The sequence below is a fragment of the Elephantulus edwardii genome, unplaced genomic scaffold (assembly GCF_000299155.1).
Source record: "Elephantulus edwardii isolate Elephantulus edwardi_28Jun2011 unplaced genomic scaffold, EleEdw1.0 scaffold00204, whole genome shotgun sequence".
NCBI lineage: Eukaryota > Metazoa > Chordata > Mammalia > Macroscelidea > Macroscelididae > Elephantulus > Elephantulus edwardii.
Window position 1 is genome coordinate 5,806,648 of NW_006399954.1, and position 26,230 is coordinate 5,832,877.

A 26,230-nucleotide genomic window follows, 5' to 3' on the forward strand; every position below is an offset into this window, starting at 1 on the left:
AGGAGAGGAAGGCCCTCTATGAGGTGGATTGATTCAGTGACTGGGGTAATTGGGATGGGAGTGTCAGAGACAGTGCGATTGGCACAGGACAGAGTCGAGTTTAGGGCTGTTGTACAAAGGGTCGCTATGAGTCGCAAACGACTCGATGGCGCATAACAACAACAACAACAACATCCCTAGTACCAGAGCCTCTTCTAAACTCAGCCTGCACATCTGGCAGTTCTCTGTTGATGTGCTGTTCCCGTCATTTTGGGGTAATTTTGAGCAGAATCTTGCTTGCATGTGCTACTAATGATTTTCTTCGATAATTTCCACACTCTTCACCTTTCTTTGGAACAGGAACAAATATGGATCTCTTCCAGTCAGTTGGCCAAGTATTTGTCCTCCAGATTTCTTGGTACAACTTGGTTAGCGCATCCAGGGCAGCATCAGTTTGTTAAAATATGTCAGTTGGTATGCTATCAATTCCAGGGGTCTTTCTTTTTGGCAGTTCCTAAAGAACAGCTTGAATTTCTTCATCACCACAAGCTCTTGCTCATACAATTCTTCTGTGTCTGCCAATTCCTTCTGCTACAATGACTCCTGTATACTCTTTCCATCTTTTAATGCATCCTCGATCATTTAACATTTTGCTCAAAGCATCCTTGAGTATTGCAACTTGAAGCTTGAATTTGTTCTTCAGTTCCATAAGTTTAAGAAATGCTGAGTTCAGTCCTTTTTATTTTCTGTCTCCAGTTCTTTGCACATTTCATTATAATACTTTGTCTTTCTCTGCTGCCCTTTGAAATCTTTTCTTCAGCTCCTTAATATCTTGATTTCTTCTCTTTGCTTTGGGTTCTCGGCACTCTAGTACAATATTCAGAGTCTCATCTGACATCCATCTTGGTCTTTTCTTCCTCCTCTATCTTTGCAAGGACCTTTTGCATTCTTCCTAGATGATATTCTTGATATCCTCCCACAGCTCACCTGGTCTTCGCTTATTAATGTTCAAGGAGCCAAACCTGTTCCTGAGATGGTTTTGAAATTTGTATGGGGTGACTCAAGGTCTTTTATTTAATATTTTGATTTCTATTTCATTTTCCTCAGCTTCAGTTTGAACTTGCATAGGCGTAGTCGGTGGTCTGTTCCACAATCAGCCTGGCCTAGTTTTTCATAGATGATATTGAGCTTGTCCAACAAGTCTTTCCACAGATGTTATCAATTTGTTTCCTTTGTATACAGTCATCAGGTGAATTCATGTGTACAACCTGCGTTTGTTTCTTATAATGAGTATTCACAATAAATAAATTGTTGATTACAGAGAATTCTATCTCCAGCTTCGTTTCTGTCACCAAGTCCATGTTTTCCAATTACTGATCCTTCTCTGTTCCCAACTTATGTATTCCAGCCACCCTTTATTATTAATTCATCTTGATTGCTTGTTTGATCGATTTCTAATTGCAAAAGTTGGTAGAAATCTTCTATCTCCTCTTCTTTGTCTCTATGTGTTGGTGCATATATTTGAATGATGATGGTATTAAATGGACTTCCTTATAAGTGTATGGATATTATCCTATCACTCACAATATTGCATTTCAAGACAGATCTAGAAATTACTTTCCTCACTATGAAAGCAGTACCATTCTTCCTCACCTTTTCATCTTCAGCACAGTAGGTCAGATGATTATCTGACTCAAAACGTCCCATGACAGTCCATCTCATCTTGCGAATACTTAATATGTCAATATCAATAAAACAAAAGATTTTTACCACTGGACCCCAAGTAGTGTCATGATGGATGGAAAGAAGATTAAAACTATAGATTGCTTCATCTTACTTGGAGCCACAATCAACACCCTTAGTATGAGCAGTCAGGAAATAAGGAGATGCATTGCACTGGGAAGATCTGCAGTTAGGGAACTTTCCAAATACTGAGTAGTGATGTCAGTTTGAGGATTAAGGTGTGTCTGATTCAGGCCATAGTCTTTCCAATTACTAGTTATGCATGCAAAACCTGGATAATGAATTAGGATGACAGAAAAAGAATGGATGCCTTTGAGCTGTGGTGTTGGAGAAGAGCACCGAATATCCCATACACAGCCAAGAGAACAGATAGATACGTATTGGAGATGGTGCAGCCAGAGTGCTCTTTGGAGGCAAGAATGACGAAGCTTTACCTCACATGCTTTGGACACGTTGCTAAGACATGCTATTCCTTGGAGTGGAACATGATGCTGGGAAGGGTGAAGGGTTGGCAAAGGAGAGGAAGACCCTCAACCAGGTTAACTGACATGATGACTGCTGCATTGGGCTCTTGTGTGAGGATGGTGCAGGGCAGGACTAGGTTCAGATCTTTTGTTCATAGGGTCGCTATGAGTTGTGCTTGACTTCACGGCACATAACACCAATATGTCAAAATTTATGTATTCCATTTCTTTCTTAACAATGTCTCATTTTCCTACATTCATGCTTCTCACATTCTACTTTCCAATCACTAGTGTCTGCCTACAACTGTTCCTCCTCCTTTGTGTTTCCATATCTGAGGTCTCAGCCTCAGTTGCCACGTCTGCTAGTCTCAGTGTGCTCTATTGTACATAGGGTTTTTGAAAGGCTGTTATTTCAAAAGTGGATGACCAACCCTTCTTCCTCGTCTGTCTTAATTTGAATGCTCAGAATTAGAACAGTACCTGACAAGTATTTTACAGAAAGGAGCAGATGAAAGACATTTCCCCAACTATACAAACAACCAAGAGATTCAGTGTTGTCTTTGCCCTATGTGTCTTGACCCACCCCTTTCCCTGCTCCACCAGCATCCCCTTCTCCTTCCACCTACACCATTAAACACCTCTCTCCTCCTATTCAGTCCTTGATATGACGGCTTATATCTCAAGCTTTCTGCGCTTCTGTGATTCTGATCATATCACACTGATACCAGTTTCTTACACTGTGGCAAGTATCTCTTGAGTTTAGTAGTCTCTAAGTCTAAATACAAGGTACTCATATTGGATAAGGCTTCTTTATCTCAGAGGGTTCTGAGGAAAAGCTTTTTGCTTTAACTTCTACTGTAGGACTGTCTTTTTGTGTCTCTTCTCTTCATTTGCAGCACCCTGTTGTCACAAGGGAATAGTTTCCCAGGAAAGGGTGATGTGTCCTCTAGATCTGATATATAAGTGTTGTTTTCTTGGCTCGAGGGCCACAGGCCCAAGGGCCCAAAATTATTTATGCACTCTGGCCTTGACACACCTGACTTCTATTGATGATTACTGAAGATAAGATGTTTAACAAATCTGATGTAGGACATTGATTAAAGAAAGTATGATGTGCTGTCATGGTGGACACTGCTTGGTGGAGCTTCCTGAATAAAACAAGCCTGGAATCAGGAGTGGCATCCACTTCTGAAATGACCTGCCTTTATGAAGAGTGCCCAGGTCTTTCATTCATAGGGTCGCTATGAGTCATCTACGACTCGATGGCACTTAACAACATTTACTTTATATGCTTCTCCTAAGTTAGTCACCATGGTGTGTGAGGATCATTTTTTGGATGAGGGAAGATCAAAATAAAGTCACCAACTCATGATAGGCTACTTATTCAAATGCTACATCTTTAAAAAGTAATGTCTTTTTCATTTTTGTTCTCACAATCAGAAGAGAAGAACTAGCCCAGACGACACACTGAACTATCACCATCAGCAGCACCATTAATCCAGGATGGATACACACATATACATATCAAAGAGTGCAGCAAGTCATACAAGATAGGAAAACTATGCAAAAACACGAAGAAATTGGGAAGAACGGGTACTGTAAACATGAAGAAAAGGTCAACGATAAAAGGAAATAATTCCAAGCAAGAGAAACTATACTGTAATAATAACTGCAGAAATGTTCTATGAAGTTCCTGAGATATGTCACTCAGGGAAAGATCAGCGTCCACTTGAATCACCTCACAAACTAACTATTGAAAACTATAGGGATACAATTCTACTGACAACACATTTAGGTCACAATCGGAATGGCACTGCAATGACCCTTGAGCAACTCCTAGAATCCACTTTTCTTTCTTTCTTGCAACCATTGCAAATGGCCACCAGAGGGCAACAACAACACAGTATACTTTCTGTCTACAAGCAGGAAACTAGCCCAAATGCCTTACCTCCAAGGGGGGAAATACAATGTTAATACAGAGGCTTCTGATTTCCAGCAATTACTGTACAGTAAGATCCGAGAAAGAGGAAATCTGTGTAAGGCAGAAACTATGCTGAGAAGAAAATCTCAAATGTTTTGTACTGAAAAAAATAATGTTGTATGTTGCCGAGATGGAATCCACCCACAGCTGGCCTTCCAGAGGGTTTTCAGAGGCAGTTAATCTCATGGGAGGGGATTACCCATCCTCCTCCTGGGGAGCAACTGGTGGACTGGAACCAGCTGCCTTTGGGATTGCAGCGCAGCTTCTTACCACTAAGCCACCAGAGCTCCCTAGTTAGGAAAAGAGTGAGATTCCACCCTTGTCAATAAGGAGAGTTTTCACACTGAGAAAAATAAGATTGTCTTCTCCAGTTCCAGTTCTCACACAGGTTTTGCTGCCACTGCTCTAGGATTAACAACTGAGGACAAGTGACCTGGCTGTATCACCAAGCTTGTACTCAAATGAAGCCCAAAGACGAAAGCTCTGAAATGAGTATTGCCAGCGCTAAGGCCCCAAAATAAACTTTTATTCACAAACCCTTCAGGGTTCAAGTTCCTCTGTACATCAATCCAACTGTGAAGCAGCTGGAGCTAAAACTGACTGCATGAATTAACTGACTGACAAAGCAAAGGGACTATGATATGGCCCATCTCAAGTCTGAAGAGCTAAGAACTGATGGACAGTGGCTTGAACGAAGGACTTAGAGCATCTTTTTCTTTCTTAAAGCTAAATTCTATTATTTATTATTAAATTAAATTACTTTGGTGTAAAAAAGTCTAGTATTATATAATAGCAATGGCTCAAGAAATTCTTAAGCCCCTTTGAGACATGAGAATTTGAAATGTCACCCATTTTTTTGTAAGAGGAAACCTGCACAATCTTTGATCCAAATGTTCAGTAATGGTAGCTCTGTACCATTCAGCTTTTCTGGTCTCATGGCAAAGGAAAAAGTAGTTCATGAAGACAACTAGCCACACATTCTAGACTGTCTTTCAGTTCTGCAGTCTATAGAGCACTCCGTTGTTGCTTCACCATAGGCTACCTCCTGAAAAAGCTAAACAGTGCCTTTTTTTTAGAGTGACTGTATTTCTTCCATCTTTTCTTTTTCTTTAAGATTTTTAAAATTTTTTAAATTTAAATAAAATTTTTATTTTATACGCGTTTACTTAGAGAGTATGTATACATTGTTTTTCACACTGGATTTTTATCATTTCCTTTTCCCATGTCTCCCTCCACCATCAAATTGTGTGATTCTATAGTTAACTTCCCCATCACCATCCCCACCCATCCTCACTCCTTCGTTCCCATCCTCACAGAGGAAGATATTCAAATTGCCAACAGATACGTGAAGTAATGCTCAAAATCACTGGCAATATGAGATGCAAATCAAAACCACAATGAGAGATACCATCTCACTCCAGTAGTAGTGACAAAGTTTAACAGGACAGCAAGTAATAAATGTTGGAGACAATGTGGTGAAAAAGGCACTCTTATACATTGCTGGTGGGATTGTAAAATGGTACAACCACTCTGGAAGGCAGTTTGGCATTTCCTCAAAAAGCTGAACTTAGAAATTCCGTATGACACAGATATCCCACTGCTTGGAACATCTCAAGAAAACGAGAACTGAGACACAAACGGAGACTTGCATACCAATATCCAGAGCAATGTTATTCACTATTGCAAGAACATGGAAATAGTCCAAATGTCCAAACAGAATCAAATGAATTGAGAAATAACAGTACATTCACACGCTAGAATACTACACAGCACAGAGGAGTAAAGATTTTTTTAAATTGCTACCTAACATGGGAGGGATTGAAGAACATTACGTTCAGTGAACCGAGTCCCATAAAGACAAATATGGTATAAAACCATGATTGCAGATCATGTAAGAGGATCCAAGGTGGGGAGGGCTGGAGCAGATACATATTATATATGGTCACATATCCCTGAAGAACCTCCCACAAACCATAAGAAAGTACAGACTGATAGATAATAATTTATGCATTTGGCAATAAATACTTTGTATAAACAAGCAGAACATTAAATTTTTCAACACTTGGAAACACTACATGTGAGAAAAATATACTCAGAAGAAAAGAACTCATTGAGGCAGCGGGTGTTGCAAAGTGAACATATTTCACATAGCCTCACCAGGTGGAAGATCAGTGAGGGCAGAGATATAGAGGAACCTATAGTGGAAAATATGAGCATGGATGTCAAAGCAGCAACACTGATAGTCTACAGGGGATGAAAATATGTCACAAGAGAAGCAGAGATGCTCCAAACTTGAAGACAGAAAGGAAAGCAGGGCCTATGCAACCATCAAGATGACTGGTTGACAGCGCATGTGGCCGGTAAACCAGGAGTTCCCTGCCCTCTTTCTATCAGACAAAGCACTGCAGGAAGAAACTATGTGTGTGTAAAAAAAGCCAAAGAGGCAAGCTGTAAGGCAGATGAATGCGAAGGAGGCAGCACGAACCACTGGTTCACCTAGTCCAACTGCAGGTCTCAGACCTTCCCAAGAGACAGGTCACCTTCAACAAAAATAGCATCCACAGGTGGCATAACAGAGCTATGCAAATGGACAGTGAGCACAACATTAAACACCCAGAGGAATCTAACACCGTAAAGATGCTAGAACAAGACAGCAAAAGAGCACTTAGCCAAGTGACTGAAGGGCCGACCAGAAGATTCCAAAATGTGAAATTAATATTCTCAAGGACAGAGAAGATATCATATTGCTCATAAAATGTTGAAAAGGGAAAATGAAATTAAGAGTAGGTTATTACAAAAAGGAAAATATAGGCAAAAGCAAAAGTTTGCAGCTAGAAGTGCAGGGTGCTCTGGTGACCTAGTGGGTACAGAGTGTGCTGGAAAACCAAATAGCTGGAACCTACCAGCTGCCACTCAGTAGGAAGTGTGGGCAGTCTCCTCTCTTGTGCTTTACAGCTGTGGGAACCCTGCTGGAAGTTCAGCTAGACCCCAACTTCAACTTGACAACAACAACAGCGGTCCCTCAGATGAGAAACCCCTGATAAGGGTCAATCACTATAGCCTCCGGGGGACCTGACCCGCAGACAGGTGCTGCTTTTGGGCCAGCCAGGCAACACCCTCTGCACTGAAATGGCAACTTGGTAGATGAGGAGTTGAAAAGTACAATAGTAAGAGCTGACAAGAAACGAAGTCAAAAATAAGTAAGTTCAAGCCAAGCGATTCCTCTTAAAAGGGAAAAACAATGGGGAGAATGAGAAAAAAGCAGAGACAGAGGACCAATTAAAGGATTCACAAACCCCCTTGTTCACATAATATCTGCTCAAAAAAGAGAGGAATGGGGGCAACAAAAGGAGTTCACCAGGAAGAAAATACACACGTTTCATTCCAGGGATGAAAAAGAGTAGTGATGTTTTTCTAAGGGATACTTTTCAGCTAACAATTTTTTATGTAAGGTATATTCTCACCCGATGAACAATGCCAGTACAAGGGTAAAAGGAATGAGACATTCACAAAGACATTCATTCTACCATCGCCTAGGCTTCAGAGAGAGCCCGGGGTGGGGGTGGGGGGGGTGGTGAACACGACACTATGTCCAGTAGGAAAACAGATTAACATGTTACATTATGGAACAGGTTGTAGCTTAGAATAAAGGAGATACTTTAAATGATAGACATAAAGTCTATCTAGATACTGTCAATAGGAAAAAAGCTTACTTGGGAAAAATAGGGACATGATAGTACCACTTCCATTCATTGCTTCCAGGTAGATTTAAAAGCTGCACTGCCATGAAGCTGATTTTGTCTCCTGACATGACAACCCTCCGCTGAGTTACTGAAGCTGCCGGTTCCTCACAGGAGGAGACTGTCTGTCTCTCTCCCATGAACAGTGGGTGCAAGGTACAGAGCTTTCTGTTAACAGCACAACAAATCTGCTATACTACTGTCTTATATACACCTACACTCAGGCCCCAAAAACCAACTCCCAGCTGCAGAGCCAACCGTAAATCACTTCGTGCTCCAGGGCAGAGCAGAACAGCCCAGAGGATTCCCAAGGCTGCTCATCTTTATGGAAGCAGATGCCTACACTTTCTCCCACAGAGCAGCAAGTAAGTTTTAACCGTTGACTTACCTGTTCACAATCACATGCTTAACCACTGTGCCACCAAGACTCCTTACAGCTATACTGATCGAGGTGAACAAAGCAGTCACACACAGATAATCCACAGCAGGAAACGATGAAGGTCTGAAGGGCATTTACATTTACTTATGTTCCATTTCATCAAAGTCATGCGAATGTCTCTTTCATGGTAAGTAAAGTGGTTCCCAAAGACCATTTACTTGAGCAGCTGCTATGAGCCAGGCCCTGAGCCATTCTAGCTATCTCACTGCATTCTAAAACAACTTTATGTGACTGTCATTGATTTTATAACAGAAAAAGACAACGTGGTTGAATGCATTTAAACCACTGGATGCAGGTTCCTTGATACCTGGAGAAGTTTACATCAGAGCTCTGCTCTGCTGTACATCTGGCTGAGGTGTAGAAATGTGACTAACAATGACTATAGAAAGAAAGAGGCAGTTATGCTAAGTGAAATATCTCAGTCACAAAAGGACAAACAAAGCATGGTGCCACTGTTGTAAAATGGGACTGACATCAGGGTTGGGGGGAGACTGAGAAAGATTGGATAAATTGTGTATACTGCACTGAAACAGATGAGAGAGAGAGAACTGTTTAAAAGGTATATATGATTAGGTATTATTGCCATGACACGAGTCTAGAATGAATGCTGCATACAGGAGTGGACTTGAGGGGAGGGATTGTATAACAATGAAAGAATTTTTCTTTCGCTTTTCAAAGAGAAGAACGAACTGGAGGGGAGGGGTGGGCAGGGAGAAAAGTGCAACAATGAATGAATGGAAATCCAAAATCTCTGTAAATTTTCATTAAAGTTAATAACAATAATAATTTAAAAAAAAGAAAGAAAGAGGCTTCCTGGCTATGTGCTTACCGCAGCGGTCCCGGATGACAAGGTTCCGGCCTTCCTTTAGGTGGATGGTGAGGAGGTAGGCAAAGGGGCTGGGGAGGTTCCTCAGTCCATCCCCAGCTTCCCCAACAGCCTGCACAGGATGAAAAAACAGTCCAAGTCACTATGAGCTCAAGCAAGAGAATTCTACAGACATTGCATTTAAGGAGGCAAAAATAAAAGGTGGCTCTGCTAGCAAAATCTCACCTGTTATTTCCACCTCTTACAGACTTTGATAACATGGTTTTACTCTTCTGTTAATGTTCTAATCACGTTTCTCCCCAGGAGAATTTTGTCAGAAACCAGATGCAATCATGATCCTATCTTTGCAAGATTAACTTTCCATGAAGAAAACTAACAGGCAGGCCAACACCTGACATAGTTGTCGTCTCTCTTACTTACTGCAGGATGGCCTTTCTGTGTGACTCAGGGCAGAGCTCTGAGACAGGACTTGGCACATGAGGTGTAGCTTTGGGGCCAGAGGGCACAGGATGCCTGGCAGCACTTCCTAGCTCCAGTGTGAATGCCTCTCTGTTCTCTGCTGTTCAACAACCCCACCACATCCTGCAGATGCAATCAAACCCTCCACTTCTCAACCACTCAGCTCATCACCTGCAAACCTGGCCCCTGGCCCAGGATCCCATGAGACACACTGTGTCTCCATCCAGTGCTCCCGCCATCACTGTTTCTATATCCACACTCCCCACTTCTCCAGCCCCATCACCAATATTTCCCATTTGGACCCTTAATAGTTCCATCTCCCCCACCTCACTTCATTGCCCCCTCCAGTAAGTATCAATGCCTACAAGCTATCATATCTAACCCAAGTCTATCTCTGAAGAGCTATTAAACTAACACAATTCAAGCTTTGAACCAGCTCAAATTTTCCTCTTTCCTCAAAGAGAAAGGAAAGCAAAATAATTTATCATTCACTGATTTGATATTCATTTAATCGATTGTGTGGCTAAGTTATCCTTGACTGCTTTCTTTTGACGTTTCCCCACCTGTGTTTCAAAGCCTTTCAAAATGGCTCTCTCTCTCTCGCTTTTTCACTCACTTTCATCGCAGCTGTATATTTTTAGAAGAATCTATCTCAAACAGACAAATCAATAGACACTGAATTAATCTTTCCCAGACATCATTTTCAAGGACTGCTTTTTTGTGCGTGGATGCAGTTTAGTTTTCTTTATAAATAAGAGGCATGCCAGTACAAACCCAAACACGGGGAGGGGGGGGCTGTTTACAATATTTACTTGAATGGTTGTGTTTATCAGGAATCTCACTTACAGGATGTTCTTGGAAATGCTGAGTAGTCATAGAAGCATTCAGATCACCACTTCCATACGACTTCTGAAAGTCAAAAGAAAGAGAAAAAGCCTGCTTTAAAAAGATCAGTCCATAGGATTTATATTTCTTCCCAATATGGATTTGTTAGAATTCAAAGTGAGTTATTATCATAATTTTTAAGTGCTTAGCTTTCCAAGAAGAAAAAGATAAGAATTATATCAATAGCAGAAACACTGTTCCTGTTGTAAACATCTGCTGTTGAGATGACTGAATTGTGGTAGCCCACATGTGGTTTAGCCTGGGCTTGTTCCATGTTCAGTCGTTGGGCTCAAGATCACTGTTACTTCCCTATATTTGTCTCATCTTACAGCACCACTTCAGAAAACATTCTGTTGTGATCTGGGTGCTTCCATTGGCTAATTTTCAAAAGTAGATTGTCACACCTTTCTTCCTAGTCTCTCTGCCGTCTTAATACTATTTAGTTCCTCTGAAATCTGTCCAAAGTCAGTGACACTACTGGTATTTGACAATTTGGTGGCCTAATGTCTAGTATCAGAGCAACATGTAAGCTGTCACAGCTCAACACCTTGACAGATGGGGAAGCAGAGAAGGATTACACTTACTACTCTTGACGATTAGAGATTGAGATTGTTAACAGCTTTAGTTTGCTTGGCTCCACAATCAACTCTCTTGGTACCAGCAGCCAGGAAATCAAGAGGTGTATTACACTGGGAAAGTCAGCTGTCAGGGAAGCTGATTTTCCAGAGTACTGAAGAGCAATGACATCAGTCTGGAGACTAAGGTGCACCTGATCAAGGCCATAGTCTTCACAATTGCTTGTTATGCAACTGAGGGCTGGACAATGATGAGGGATGATAGAAAGAAAACTGATGCCTTTGAGCTGTGATGCTAGTAAAGAGTATTTAATATACCATGGACTGCTAGGAGAACAAACAGGTTTATCCTAGAGGGTAAAGCCAGCTTGCTCTTTGGAGGTAAAGATTCTGAGGCTTCATCTGACATGCTGTAGGCATGTTGCAAGGAAGGATAGGTCCTTGGAAAGGGACATCATGCTTGAAAGGGTGGAGGGACAAAGAAAGAGAGGGAGACCATCGATGAGACGGATTGATACAGTGACCAGGGCAATAAGGGTAGGTGAGTCAGAGACAGTAAAGTTGGCACAGGATAGAACAGGTTTCAGGGCTGTTGTATACAGGGCTGCTATGAGTCACAAACGACTCCATGGCACATAACAACAACAACATTAAGATTCTAGAGCTTTTACTGTATAACTCACAGTAGAGCAACAGCACCTAACAACAACATTGAAAGGGAGTTCTGGTGGCTAAGTGGTGAGGAGTTGTGCTGCCAATCCAAAAGGCATGCAGTTCAAAGCCACCAGCTGCTCAAAGTAGAAAGACAGTCAATCTTCCTACGTGATTAAAGCAGAAAGACAGTCAATCTCCCTGCGTGATTTACAATCTCTGAAAACCTGCTGGAGGCGCGGCTATGAGTCGGTTCCGACCAGAGCTCTGAGAGAGTGGACAGCAGGCCAAGCTGCCACTGTGGGCTTGCTCCATGAGGCCATCTGCTTCATAACATTTCACTTTGGAAATCTGACACTGGCATACTCCATTTCAGGTGGGTGGGCTGCCACTCCACCTGTGTGGCAGGAGCAGATGGCCAAGGCTGACTGCATGGCTGTGACCTCTGTCATCCTATTCACTGACTGCATTCTCCCACTAGCCCCCCAGGCGTCCCCAGCTCACTGGAATGTTCACGGAGAGTGAAGAAGGGGAAGCAGCAGGGCCATTCTGCCACGTCCCTCTCCATGTGCGCTCACCTCGGCGCAGACCTTCCAAACTGATCCCGGTAACTGAGGACAGCACGTCCTTCGAGAAACAAACGTCTCAAAACAGGGTCTGAACAAATGTATTCCAACTGTACCTTCCCAGAACACACAACCTTTGGCTCATCAATTAAAATGCTTTCTCCCACAAGAAACATGAAAAAATGCAAATTCGAAACAAAAGTCCTCAGTATTGAAGGTGACTATGTAATTAAATGTGTCTTAGTGTACCCTGGATATTGTTCCTTAGAATAACAAAAGGTGTGTCATTCTCTAGTTAACAGGAGTCACAGCAGAGTTCTCAAATATGTCAGGGTTCATATACAACCATGTCAAGAACATCTCAGGCTCTTGATGAAGGCACTTAGCTGAACATGAGGATGCTGCTTCCCAGCACTAAGGGGCAAGAGCAGAGTGTCTGGCATATAAGCCAGGACTGATTTCTTAGATGGGGGGAAAAATTAGGTATTTTTTTTCCTCCAAGCAAGATGGGGTAACTACAGCTATTGCAAATCTGGAGACTGGAAGGCAGTCTGTAGAGAATGCTTAAATAATTACAGGCCAAGCCAGGATGGAGACAGAGACTGAGGACACAAATAGGAATGAAAGCAACACAGAGAACAATGCAAGAGTCTCCGAGTGGTGCAAATTTGGATGCTGACTGAAAGGCCGGTGAGCAAGTCTGTGTCGAGGCACTGCGAAAGCAAGGCCAGGTGATCTACTCCCAGTAAATCAGTGATTGGAAACCCGGCAGAGCACAGCTCCACTTTGACACATACAGAGTCTACAGTCAACTCCACACCAAATGGGGAGGGGCCAGAGTTGTCTAGTTTGGCTAGATGGGGGGCTGCTCCTATAAGATACACCCTCTCTCAAGTAAAGCTTCTGGGAGCTAGAGAGACCTAGGCTAGTTTTCAGCCTAGGAGAGTTTGCATTGTTTGTTTGAGAAGAGTACAGAGTTACCAGAAAGCCTGGCTTTCTGGTCAACCAATTTTGCAAGCTGTGGCATCAGGTGGGACTGCAAATTGACCGGAATTACTGTGACTTGGTTAGTGTTTCAGCTGGGAATGGGGTAATCTTCTATTCTTCTTATCTGTGGTTCTCTCACTGTCTCCTTCCCCAGTGCAAGTCTAATGTGTCTTGATTATGAATAGATTTAGTTGAGGTCAGACCCTGTCAGGCAGGAGGAAGACATTACAACTTTTCTCAGAGCCCCACTCTGATACTGTGGTTGTTGTTGTGTACCGTTGAGTTAGAACCAATCCATAGCTGCCCCTCCAGTGGGTTTTCAGAGACAGTAAACTGCACGGGAGGAAACTGTCCTCCTGTGGAGCCGCTGGTGGATTCGAATCACACGGCTTTGGGTTGGCAGCACAGCTCCTTATCACTCAGCCACCAAGCTCTCAACTAGACATTATAATCTCAGCCACCAGAAGCACTGCACTGCTCAGTCAGAAAGAAGGCCACTTTTCTATGTACGGAGATGGCCTGGTAACATAAGAAAGGAGGGAGCATATGCTGGTCCACCTCTGTGTGTGGCCATGGTCTGGTAGCACAAGGAAGGAGGGGGCACATCCTGTGTCAAATCACCTCCCTCTCTGGCTCTTAGATGGGCCCCATAAATTGCATCATGTGTCAAAGGGGCCCCCAGGAGTCAAAACAAGACTGTGTGACGATTATCCCACAGCCATGACCAACACTCCTATTCAAATCCAGTGTCAAATGCCTTTCTGCCCTGCCTTCACAGGCCATCTTTCCCACAAGCTCAGTATCTGTCTTTTCTGGTTTACAAAGTCAACCAGTAAGACAGCCGTGGCAACAAGCTGGGAGCCCCAGAAACTGATGCCCTCTGAGATGCCATGCCTGAAAAGTTAGTCTCCTGTGTTATTAAAGAATCAAGGCTCCACCCAATCAGTCCTGTTTGAAGACAATTCCATACGAATACCTGCACTAAGAACATAATTTCTATGGAAAATGCATGGCTATTAGTCAAGTGCCACGGTCATCTGGTATCTTTCTTTGACTTGTAAGTTGAACACTGACAGATAAATGCTTTTACTATATCATCTCTCAGAATAGCTCACTCTATACTTCGCCACATCTGCCTCACTCTACTTGCTAATGCCAATTAATACGGAAAATTAGCTCACATAAGCAGTATCACTCACAGGCTTTAAAAAGCAAGCACTGAGCGTTAACTCGCATGTGAGCGAAGTCCTCCACTCACAATAACATGGAAATTAAATAAACATGGAAGAATTAAGTTAATCCAACAGTATGGTTGGTTTTACTCACAGAAAAGCCACACAACTTAAAGTTACGGTCCCCACAGCTGCCATAACTGTCACACACCCTATATACACAGGGAGGCAGGAAAGTGATGGTCATAAAGAAGAGAAGACACGCAGCTCGTGCACAAGGAGGACCTCGTTACAGCCACTGGGGGACACATAACTTGGAATATTGCCTACATTCTCGCATACAGTAGAAAGCATTAACCACGAAAAACAAGTTCAGTGATTTTTCACCTCCTTCCAGGCAGACCCACCGAGGTCATGCAGTGACTCACATCACTGAGTTAGCTCTTCACCCAAAACAGCACAATTCATTTTCTTCCCATCAGAAGTCCTAGAATTACCATTATCATTAGAGGACTAGTTTATGCTCTCAGTAAGTATAAACAGGAACACATGTTTTCTGCATGTGCATTTTTTGCATTATTTTGTAAAATGAACCAGAGTAAAATTGCATTACTTTGTAAATTGAACTAGAATAAAACTGACCGTGTATGTGTGTGACCTGTAGAACTCCCTGCCACTTCCCAGGTAACACTGAAGAGGTCAAACCCACGCGGAAGTCATTCAGGCCCGAGGGCCTGCAGCCTATCTACACACCAGTTCTACAGGACACATCGCCTTCACTCAGGAAACATTACCACTAAACTTCAGAGACACTGGTCCCAACATAAGAAACTACCAGAAGCCGACGTGTTTGGAATCACAGAAGCCAAGGATGCTTCATATATAAGCTATTAGATCAAGGACTGGTCAATGGGAGACAGATGTGAAGAGAGTGGGTAGAAATGGATGGGTATCCTGGTGGATAGAGGAGCAGGGAAATAAGTGGGTAAAGACACGTGTTGCAAAGGCAAGGACAACACTGATACTAATGGTTAACTCCACAATAAGGGATATACCTTTCACTTTTTCTATAAAATGCTGGTCTGTCTGATACTTCTCCAAATCTGAACATTCAGATTACGACAGACTAGGAAGAAGGATTGGCCATCCACTTCTGAAATAGCAGGCCTCTGAAAACACTATGTACAACTCTGGAGACTAAGATGCGTCTGATACAGGCCATGGTCTTCACAATCACTTGTTATACACCAGAGAGTTGGACAATGACCAAGGAGGACAGAAGGAAAATTGATGCCTTTGAGCTGTGGTGCTGGAGAAGAGTATTAAGGGTATCATGGACTGCTAAGAAAACAAAGAGATTCATCGTGGAAAGGGTTAAACCGGGCTGCTCCTTGGAGGCAAGGATTCTGAGGCTCCGTCTAACATACTTTGGACATGTTGTAAGAAGTGACCGGTCCTTTTCTACAAAGATGGCGCCAAAAGCCAAGAAGGAAGCCACTGCCCCTCCCAAAACTGAAGCCAAAGCAAAGGCATTAAAGGCCAAGAAGGCAGTCCTGAAGGGCATCCACAGCCAAAAAAAAAGAGATCCGCACGTCACCTGCCTTCCAGCAGCCGAAGATGCTGAGACTCCGAAGGCAGCCCAAATACCCCCAGAAGAGCGCCCCCAGGAGAAACAAGCTTGACCACTGTGCCATCATCAAATTTCCCCTGACCAGCTATGAAGAAGATAGAAGATAACACACTTGTGTTCATTGTAGATGTCAAGGCCAACAAGCACCAAATTAAACAAGCTGTAAAGAAGCTCTAGGACATTGATGTGGCTAAGGTCAACACTTTGATTAGGCCTGATGGAGAGAAGAAGGCCTATGTTCGACTTGCTCCTGATCATGATGCTTTGGATGTTGCCAACAAAATCGGGATCATCTAAACTGAGTCCTGAGGGATAATTCTAAATATAAATTTTTCTCACCATAAAAAAAAAAAAAAAGAAGAAGAGACTGGTCCTTGGAAAAGGACATCATGCTGGGGAGGGTGGAGGGACAGCGCAGGAGGGGAAGGCCCTCTATGAGGTGGATTGATTCGGTGACTGGGGTTATTGGGATGGGAGTATCAGAGACAGGTGGATTGATTCGGTGACTGGGGTTTTGGGGATGGGAGTATGAGAGACAGTGTGATTGGCACAAGACAGAGCAGAGTTTAGGGCTGTTGTGCACAGAGTCACTATGAGTCGCAAACGATTCGACAGCACCTAACAACAACAACATCATCATACTAATTAAGTTGTTGTTGTTGTTGTTGTTGTTGTTGTTGTTGTTATGTGCCATCATGTCATCTGTGACTCATAGCGACCCTATGTACAACAGACCTAAACCCTGATCTATCCCTTGCCAATCTTGTTATCTCTAACTAACATCTCTAACTCCATTACCCCAGAGACTGAACCAATCCATCTCATCGAGGGTCTTCCTCTCCTGAGCCATCCCTCCACCCTCCCAAGCATGACTTCCCTCTCCAAGGAGTGTTCCTGTCTTGCACAATGTCCAGGGTATGTCAGGCAAAGCTTCAGAATCCTTGCCTCTAAGGAGCAGCCTGACTTCACTTTCTCCAGGATGAACCTGTTTGTTCTCCTAGCAGTCCATGGTAAATTAAATACTCTTCTCCAGCACCACAGCTCAAAGGCATCAACTCTCCTTTTATCATCCCTAGTCATTATCCAGCTCTCTGATGCATAGCAAGTGATTGCAAAGACCATGGCCTGTATCAAGTGCACCTGAGTCTCCAGACTGACAAAGTACTGAAGTACTTTGGAGAGGTCTCTGACAGCAGACTTTCCCAATGTAATCCATATTTTAATTACCTAGCTGCTGGACCAAGAGTGTTGATTGTAAAGCCAAGCAAACTGAAACTGTCAACAATCTCAATCTCTTCACCTTCTATCATGGTGCTGCTAATCGGCCCAGTGGTAAGAATCTTTGTTTTGTTGACATTGAGCTTCAATCCATATTGAAAGCTGCAGTCCTTTACTTTCAAACACTTCAGATCTTCCTCAGTTTCAGCAAGCAGGGTTGTGTCATCTACATAATGCAGATTGTTGAAGAGTCTGCCCCCAATCCTGATGCCACACTTCTCCTCATTGAGCCAGCCTCCCAGATAATCTGTTCTGCATATAGATGGACAAGATATGGAGATAGGACACGTCCTTGATGCATACCCTTCCCAATTTTGAACCATGCAGTGTTTCCTCGCTCTGTCCTAATGACTGTCTTCTAGTCCAACTATAGGTTTAGCATAAGCATAATCAAGTGTACTGGGAGACCCAGATACAATTTCTGTACAATTTCCTTCATGTAAAGTTACCACTACCATACACTGTGAAGTTTTCAGCAGAGCTTATAGACTCAGACACACTAGGGATGGACGCCAATGATCTACTTCTCTTATCTGCTATGGTAAACTTGATTGATCTACAATCAGTCAGGGTCTTGGCACCGGACCAGAAAGTATTTATTTGCTCTAACCATGGGGTTGAGTCAAGGTTACAGGCAGCTAATAGCAAAACAAACATATAGGTCTGCCAGTCAAAGGAGCTCTGGTGGCTTCATGATAAGGAGCTATACTGCCAATCCAAAGACCCAAGGTTCAAATCTACCAGTATCCTTCAGAGTGGTGATTTACTGCCTCTGAAAACCCACTAGAAGGTCACCTATGAGTTGACTCAGACCCAATGCCAGTTGGGAAACAAAACAGTCCTACCACTGGAAACTACTCCTTCATGTCTGCTCTCCCAATGTAGCCAAATCTTAACTCAAAACTCTAAAAAAACCTTGTTGTTGTTGAGTTACAAGAGACCCTACAGTAAATCTTTAAAGTTGTATATCACACAGAAGATTGTTCCTCCTTCTTCCTTGGAGCAGCTGATGGATCTGAACCACCAGAAAGGCATCACTTTTGGGTTTTATCTTTGCCAGAATCGCATATAAGTGGAATCAACCAACACAATACTTCTGAAATTCTTCCACATTGCCATGTGTACTATAGTCAGTGCTTTTTCAGTAGTATTTATTCGTGTAAAAAAAAGAGCAGTTCATCCATTCATGAAGAATCCAATCTACACATGTCCAGACAAATAAAGAGGTTTTTATATTGGGATATTGAAGCAAATTTGGAATATTATCAATGCTAATCCATAGAAATTTGACAAAACTCTCTAGTAAGATGCATTCAGAAACATAGCTTTAAAATCCTCGCATAGAAATTTGTATGAGGCTAGTTATCTCTCACACAAATCTGACTGCTGCCATTAATAAAAGGGGATTTATTTTTTAAAACTTTGATTTTACCTATTTTGTTGTTTTTGTTAAGAATATGCACAAAAATACACATCAATTCAACACTTCCTACATGTATGACTCAGTGGCATTGTTTGATACTCTTCATGCTGTGTAACCACTATTACCATTCTTTTCTAACTTCTTCTCCTATTAACATACACTCCCTATCCCTAAGGTTCTTAGGCAAACTTTAAATTTACTATTGTCAAGTTGATCCCACAGAGATAAATCTAATAAGAGGCATGTTCAGAGCAAACTAGTTATGATAATCAACTATTTGATGTTATGAAGACTTCAGAGTCTACTTTCAATTTAAGGTTTAAAGATTATCACTAAGAGATAGAGTTTCAGGAATTTATCCAGCTTTTGAAATTCTGTTATATTTTCCCCCTTTTGATCAGGACACCTATACAGAATCCTGGATGGAAGTATTCAGCCAGGTACCACCCGGTCTCCTGATTAGCAAAGGAGACAGTTAGACTGGTGCAGGATAGAGCAGAGTTCAGAACTACTGTACAAAGGGCCTCGGCCATAACAACAATGACAACCACCTCCAACCAACCCTGGGTATCTATGAAAAGCAGAATGAGGTTAAAGTCCAAATGTTAAAAAGTTGTGATTGTCAAGTCAATGAGAACTCATGTTGTTGTTGTAGTGTAAGGTACCATGGAGTTGAGTGTGACTCACAGCAATCCTAGGAACATCCTGAACCCTGTTCGAGGTGCACCACCCTCACAATCTTTGACACATGTAAGCCCATTGTTGCAGTCACTGTGTCGATCCATCTCATCGAGGGTCTTCCTCTCCTTCTCTACTCTTGACCTTTCCAAGTGTGATATCCCTTGCCAAGGAATAGCTTCTCCTAGAAACATGCTCAAAATATATGAGCCAAAATCACAGCATCTTTGCATCCCAGGAGCAATCTAGCTGCACTTTCCCCAAGACATCTGTGTTTGTTCCTTTGGCAGTGAATGGGATATTCAGTACTCTTTGCCAACACCACAAATGCATCACATTTTCTTCCATCATCCGTATTCATTGTCCAGCTCTCCGATTCATAGCAAATGACTTAAATCAAACCATCAATCAAGTGCAAACTGTTTGTCTCATCAGAACCACCTAATATGTGGTTGCTTGTTCACTGAATGGATTTCTTATCCATAGTCGTCTCATCTGACAGAGAAGAGAAGTCCCAAAGAACTGTCTAGTTTATAATCTTGACAGGTAAATATCCCCATCTCTTTCCTCCCACAGATCTACTGGGTGGACTCAAACTGCCAATATTTTGACAACAACACAGTGTTTAAACCTCTGAGCTACCAGTTCCCATTAGAGTGAGGTAAGGACCTGTTGTTCCAATTCCCATAAGAAATGGAATTGTACAGGCAAATGCTTCCCCTGCCTTCACTGAGGTGGGCAGAACTAGAAGATGCCTGGAGAAACAGGCAGCCACAACATCATCTGGGTGATGTACTATTACTGCAGGCTATCTCTGTAACCAAGACAACACTGGTTGGCAACCTGAGCAAAATCAGGTGAGAGCTAGGGGGTTTGCCTCAGATCACAAATGTTCTTTTCCTTTTCCCCCTTTGAAACTGCACAAATGATATCAGCTATACTCTTGGTATACTCTTGACACCTGGCAAACATCTCCATGTCCTTGAATGATGGTGTCGGTTAAGCATCAATTCATTCTTCCTCATTTCTTCTTCCTCTGTGTAGAAGTTATATAAAGTAATCGGCTATTCACTAGAAAGAAGCAAATGGACCAGCTCCAAAGTACAGATGAACTAATTACAGAACTAGCAGACTTCTGGTTTCATTTTTGAGGGGGGGGGGAAACAAACTCAAAAACAAAGACAATAAATTGAGATTTACAATTTGTACTGACATGATCTGAAAATTCCACTACTTGGAAATCTCTATGTTTTCAGTAAGCTTCAAAGAGTGTTTTATGTAAATTATAATGCTAATATTTAGGGGAGAGGGTCTACTTTAATTAAATGATAAACTGAAGAGAATTCATGGTAACGGTCATACCAAAAACTCTTGTTCCCTGGATACACACATTTCTATCTTGGATTTTCATATTATAGAGACATTTGTCGAGGTTCAGGTATGTACTAGCACTGAGCTAGGTCCTTAAAAAATAAAGACAAATTAAATATGTCTCCTCCAACCAAAAACACATTTCAAATGTATAGTCTAGTGGAGGAGGTAAGAATAGTTCACAACTGCCCATATGATAAAGTCAGATACTTACACAGTTAGTGCAAGAGGCCCACTCATTATGGATGGAGCAGGCTAAAAGGGCTTCGATAAAACGGGACTCCTGACCACAAGTGATACCAGGAGTGGGATTAAGGCCACTGCAGTGCCTGCCCCCTCCATTTCCTGCAAATACACCACTGAGTGAACAAATGGAATCACAATCATGGAAGAAAAAACTCATACCAATCTCTAGCTTGTACTCTGAAGAAAAGAAAACAAAGCCAAAGATTCTCCTCCACGACAGTTATTACAGGCTGCTACTCGCCTGATCTGGCTTAAAGCAGCCCTGTACACAACAATGAAACACTGCTTGGTTCTGCGGGGTCCTCAGAATCGCTCTGGGTTCCACTGCTACAGCTACTGTGACAATCCACCTTGCCAAGGTCATTCTTTACTTTTTTTATTTTCTTCCTGACCTTTCTCTTCACTAAGCATGGCATCCTCCATCAGGGAATAGCTCCTCAATATGGATTGAGGCTAAATGTCAAGAAGACAAAGATTCTCACCACTGGACCAATTGGCAGCATCAGGACGGATGGTGAAGAGATTGAGATTGTACACAGCTTTAGTTTGCTTGGCTCCATAGTCAACAGTCTTGGCACCAGCAGGCAGGAAATTAAAAGGCGCATTGCCATGGGAAAGTCTGCTGTTAGGGACCTCTCCAAAGTACTGGAGAGCAATGGTGTCACTCTGGAGACTAAGGTGCATCTGATACAGGCCATGGTCTTTGCAATCACTTGTTATGCATCAGAGAGTTGGACAATGACTAGGGAGGACAGAAGGAGAACTGATGCCTTTGAGCTGTGGTGCTGGAGAAGAGTATTGAATGTACCATGGACCTTTGGAGGCAAGGATTCTGGGGCTTCGTCTGACATACTTTGGACATGTTGTAAGGAGGGACCGGTCCTTGGAGAGGGACATTATGCTTGGGAAGGTGGAGGGACAGCGCAGGAGGGGAAGATCCTCTATGAGGTGGATTGATTCAGTGACTGGGGTAATCGGGATGGGTATGTCAGAGGCAGTGCCATTGGCACAGGACAGAGCAGGGTTTAGGGCTGTTTTACATAGGGTCGCTATGAGTCGCAAGCGACTTGACGGCACATAACAACAACAAACACCATGTATAAAATACTTGAGATGAAGTATCTCTACTGTCACCTCTAAGCAGCCTTCTGACTGCTTTTCTTCCAGGACAGATGTATTCACTTCTTCTTTGGATTTTTTTTTTAAAAAGGGAGTTTTGGAGATTTTTATTTGTTTGTAAAGTAGCCAGGTTACAGAAAAATCAAATTGTCTAGAGGCATCTGTTCTTGATGGACTTGGCGTGTTTTAGGCTTTTTTAGATCTAGTCCAGGAAACAGAAATAACAATCAACAAACAACATCTGTCATCAACAAAATAATAATTTTAGTACTTTAGTAACTAAATTTTAGTTCAATTTAAATTCCTCAATTTATTTTAGGATTTATCACCTCATTATTTGGCTGTTTTGTCTAATTAAAACACAAGTTTTGTTCAAATCACAGAATTGACAAGAACCCATTTTGTTTCTTAAACACTTATGTTATTTATTTTATTTTGGGGATTTATTTTATTTATTTATTTTCTTTTTTTTTTTAGGATTCTGGTCAAACATAAGTCAGATAGATACAATTAAATCTTTGCCAGTCTTTACTGTGATGAAGACTTTGCTAAATCTGATGAGATGTTATGTAACTTACACTGAAATGTCACATAAGCCTTCCAAATTCCCAGGATAATTGTGGTACCTTTATTATTTTAAAATCTCCTCCTCTGGACTACACTTGAAGATTATACAAATGAATGCTCACACTCCCCAGAGCCAGAAAACCCCCTCGCAACCTGATGCCAAATTATCTTAATGGGGCATGGTTCCATGAATTGTGTCATGATTAGCCAATCTGATCTAGTCTATTCCCTATTCTTCTCTTGGAAAGTTCCACTGTTCATAGCCTGTATGGAGGCCATGTGTTTTTTTAAGAAACAGGACTGTATCCCTATATAAAACTCCTCCAATAATGCCAACTCCGCTTTGGTTATTTTCTAACATGTTGACAAGTTGTCTGCACATGAGTGTGCACGTGTGTATGAGTTCGCACATGAGAAGTGGAAGATACCGAAACCTTTGGGTCAAAAAGGACACACTTTTCTCACGAATATGTATATACTTTGTTGTCTACAGGCAGGAATGCACAATGATGCGGGATACAACAGTTAGAGAGAACTGCCCACACACTCAAAGCAAAAGTTATGGAAAAAGTCATGTACTTCTTTCCTTTGCCAGGAAATGGAAAAAACAAAGCTCATCCAATAGAGCTTTTAAAGCCTTAAAGTATCCTAGATAGGTTATTTTTGATAGTTTTAAAATACGTAGAGGTCAATCCCAAAAGTAATGGGAACACTGGGTTCAATCGATATTGCATTAATTTAAATTCTTATAAATGACATTTCTCCCATCTGAGCAGACCACAGAAATAACTTTTAACCAAATCTTCCAAGGACACTGAAAAGAAAGAAGAAGAAAGATTCCTAAGAGTGTACGGCCCTGGTCTCACCTCCAGATCTTCGGATGCATCACTTCCAAGGGGGTTTTTCTGGAGAAGATCAAACACACCATTACTGGATGCCCTCCTATCTGCAGCAGGGGAGGCGAAAGTTTCCTCTGAGTCCATATCCACCCCATGCAGGTGGCCAGCTTCCTCCTGGCTCCAGCCCAGTTCTTCTTCAGACTGCTTCAGGGAGCTACTGCTACTCTTCAGAAAGATGCCTGCGGTCGACAGGCTATTGGGTACCGAAGTGTAGGATGACTGGGGTCCAGAATAGGGCAGAGTCTCAGCTTCCAGGATGTCAGGAACAGAGAGGCTCAGGCGGCGGTCCAGATGGTGAGCTGCCTGTAGGTCTAGGGGCTTGTGTGTGCTCTTTTTCATCTTTTTCTTGCTCAAGTTGATTAACAAAGGCCTGGTCCGCTGCTTTAATGAGCCCCAGACAGATGTTTTATCCAGATCCATAGCTGCATGAAGACTCAAGGAGTCACTTAAAATGTCAGCGAGAGTCTGCTTCTATGAAACACAGCTTCATTTAGTCCTGTAAAACAGAAGAGTAAAAAGAGAACATGAATCTCTTCAGTGATGTGAGGACTTTCTGGATGGAACTGTTAGGGCACTTCAAAGGGAAGCACCACTCAAGATATACCACATTTCACTAAGTGATATTGATTAAAGCATCGAGTAAGGGAGCTTCTATAAATAGTAGGAACGTTATTTTTGAAGGAACAAAATTTTCAACATGGTTTATCAGAGTAGTTATGGAAAAGTTAAAGCAATGAGTGAAATAACCAGGTAGCTAAGAAAAGAAAGGGATTGGGGGAAACTCTTTGTAATAAAACAGTAGCTTTTAGCCATTAGGCTCAAAAGGATGCATCCAAGTTTTTAAATCACAGTCAACATAAAAGGCGAGTTAGTAAATACTTTAAACTTGGCAAGTCAGTTAATGTTTCACCCAGATACTCAACTCATTTGTCATGACACCAAAGCAGACATGGACAATAATACATACACAAATAGACGTGGCTGTGTTCCAGTGAAAGCCACTGCATCCTTGTTTGTTGTCTTCTGCTTTAAGTGCATCATCTTTTCAAAGTACTTGTTCCAAAGGACAAAGACATATCTATCAACTAGAAAGGTTTATATCTAAAGTCTTTATATTTCATGTCAAAAATAAGGTTGAATATAGAAAGATAAAACAAACCTCATAAAGAAAGATCTGTCCTTATCCCAAGGTCCCATTTTACAAGAAGTGACAAATAATAGGGATGTTTAAAAAAAGCCAGCTTCAGAGCACCATGCAGAGCAGTATGAAGGGAGAGGCAACAGGGTGTGAGTGGTCGCTATGGAGGCTTCACAAAGAGAGAGGCAATTACAGAGGCTGCACTGTGCAGGAAAGTGGGTGATTAGAGGTATAATAAGTTGGCCTCATCAGGGAGCAAACAGAAATCAAATCATCCATTTTCATATGAGTCAAGTATCTCAGTTATCTTCCAGGATGAAAAGAAACACTGTGGTCAAGTCATGCTAACCAGGTAGTTAAAAAAAAAAAAAAACCCAAGATGTGGTAAAACACACTTTGCAAAAATCAAGGGCTCCAGGAAATTTGTACACCAGCCCAAGTTACTCCAGGATATAGTATTTAGTCAATGAGAAGTCTTGGGAACATCCAGAGCAGAGGACATGAGGACAGTGGCATTGTGTTGTTTTAAAATGGGGGTCATGTGACTGACAGCTCCTTCCTGTTCTCCTCCTCCATGGAGAGAGCTCCCCCACCCCCCGCCCCCGAGTAAAAACATGAAGTTCAGAACACAGTGGAGGAAGGAAGAGGTGAACTCCCAAAGAAAAGCCTTGCTTTGCTCTTCTAATGAGATGTAAAACCAGATGAAGTGACCTTTCTATTTTTACATTTCCTCACCTCTGAGTAGGAATCTGCTCAACAGAAGAATGTGAAGTACCTGAACAATGTAAATGGGTAATGATCTCAGCTGCGAAAAGAAGGTCAGGAGTTCACGTCTATACAGAAGCATCTTAAAATAAGGATTTTCAAAAAATGAACCATGAGAATCTTACAGAACACAGCTCTACCCTCAGACACATGGAGTTTGAAATCAGCAAGAATTAGTTTGGTTAAAGAGGATTTATATAAACCAGTTAAGAAACTGTGTTGCAAATTCAAAGCTTTGCAATCTCAAAGGTTTTGCAACTTCAAAGGTGTTTCAAATCCACCAGCAGTTCCAATGTAGAAGGATGGGAAATCTCCTCCCATGCTATTTACTGCCTCTTAAAATCTGCTGGAGGGTCAGCCATGAGTTGGTTCCAGCTCGCCGGCACACAGCACGGTAGGTAACAAGGGAGCTCTGCTGGCTTAGGGTAAGGAATTGCATTGCCAACACAGAGATGAGTTGCTGGAACCCACCAACTGCTCCACAGGAGAAGTATGGCAAGTCTTCTCTTGTGTGATTTACTGCCTCTGAAAATCCACTAGAGGCTCAGATAGGGGTTGGTTGTGACGATACAACTCCACCACAGATGATACGAAATATGTAGAAAGCACAGTCCCCTTGCAGAGAAATGTTCCACCCAAGGAAGCTCTT

General features: G+C 42.2%; 1 protein-coding gene across 1 annotated transcript in view; it reads right to left on the minus strand.

Moving 5' to 3' along the window:
* Positions 1–24,098, minus strand: part of MCTP2 (multiple C2 domains, transmembrane 2) — a 312,863-nt gene extending 288,765 nt beyond the window's left edge. The window contains exons 1-3 of the mRNA XM_006897193.1: positions 23,646–24,098; positions 10,478–10,540; positions 9,176–9,284 (exon numbers count right to left, since the gene is read on the minus strand). Coding sequence (XP_006897255.1) covers positions 9,176–9,284; positions 10,478–10,540; positions 23,646–24,098 — 625 coding nt within the window. The remainder of the gene's footprint in view (positions 1–9,175; positions 9,285–10,477; positions 10,541–23,645) is intronic.
* Positions 24,099–26,230: the final 2,132 nt, after the last annotated feature.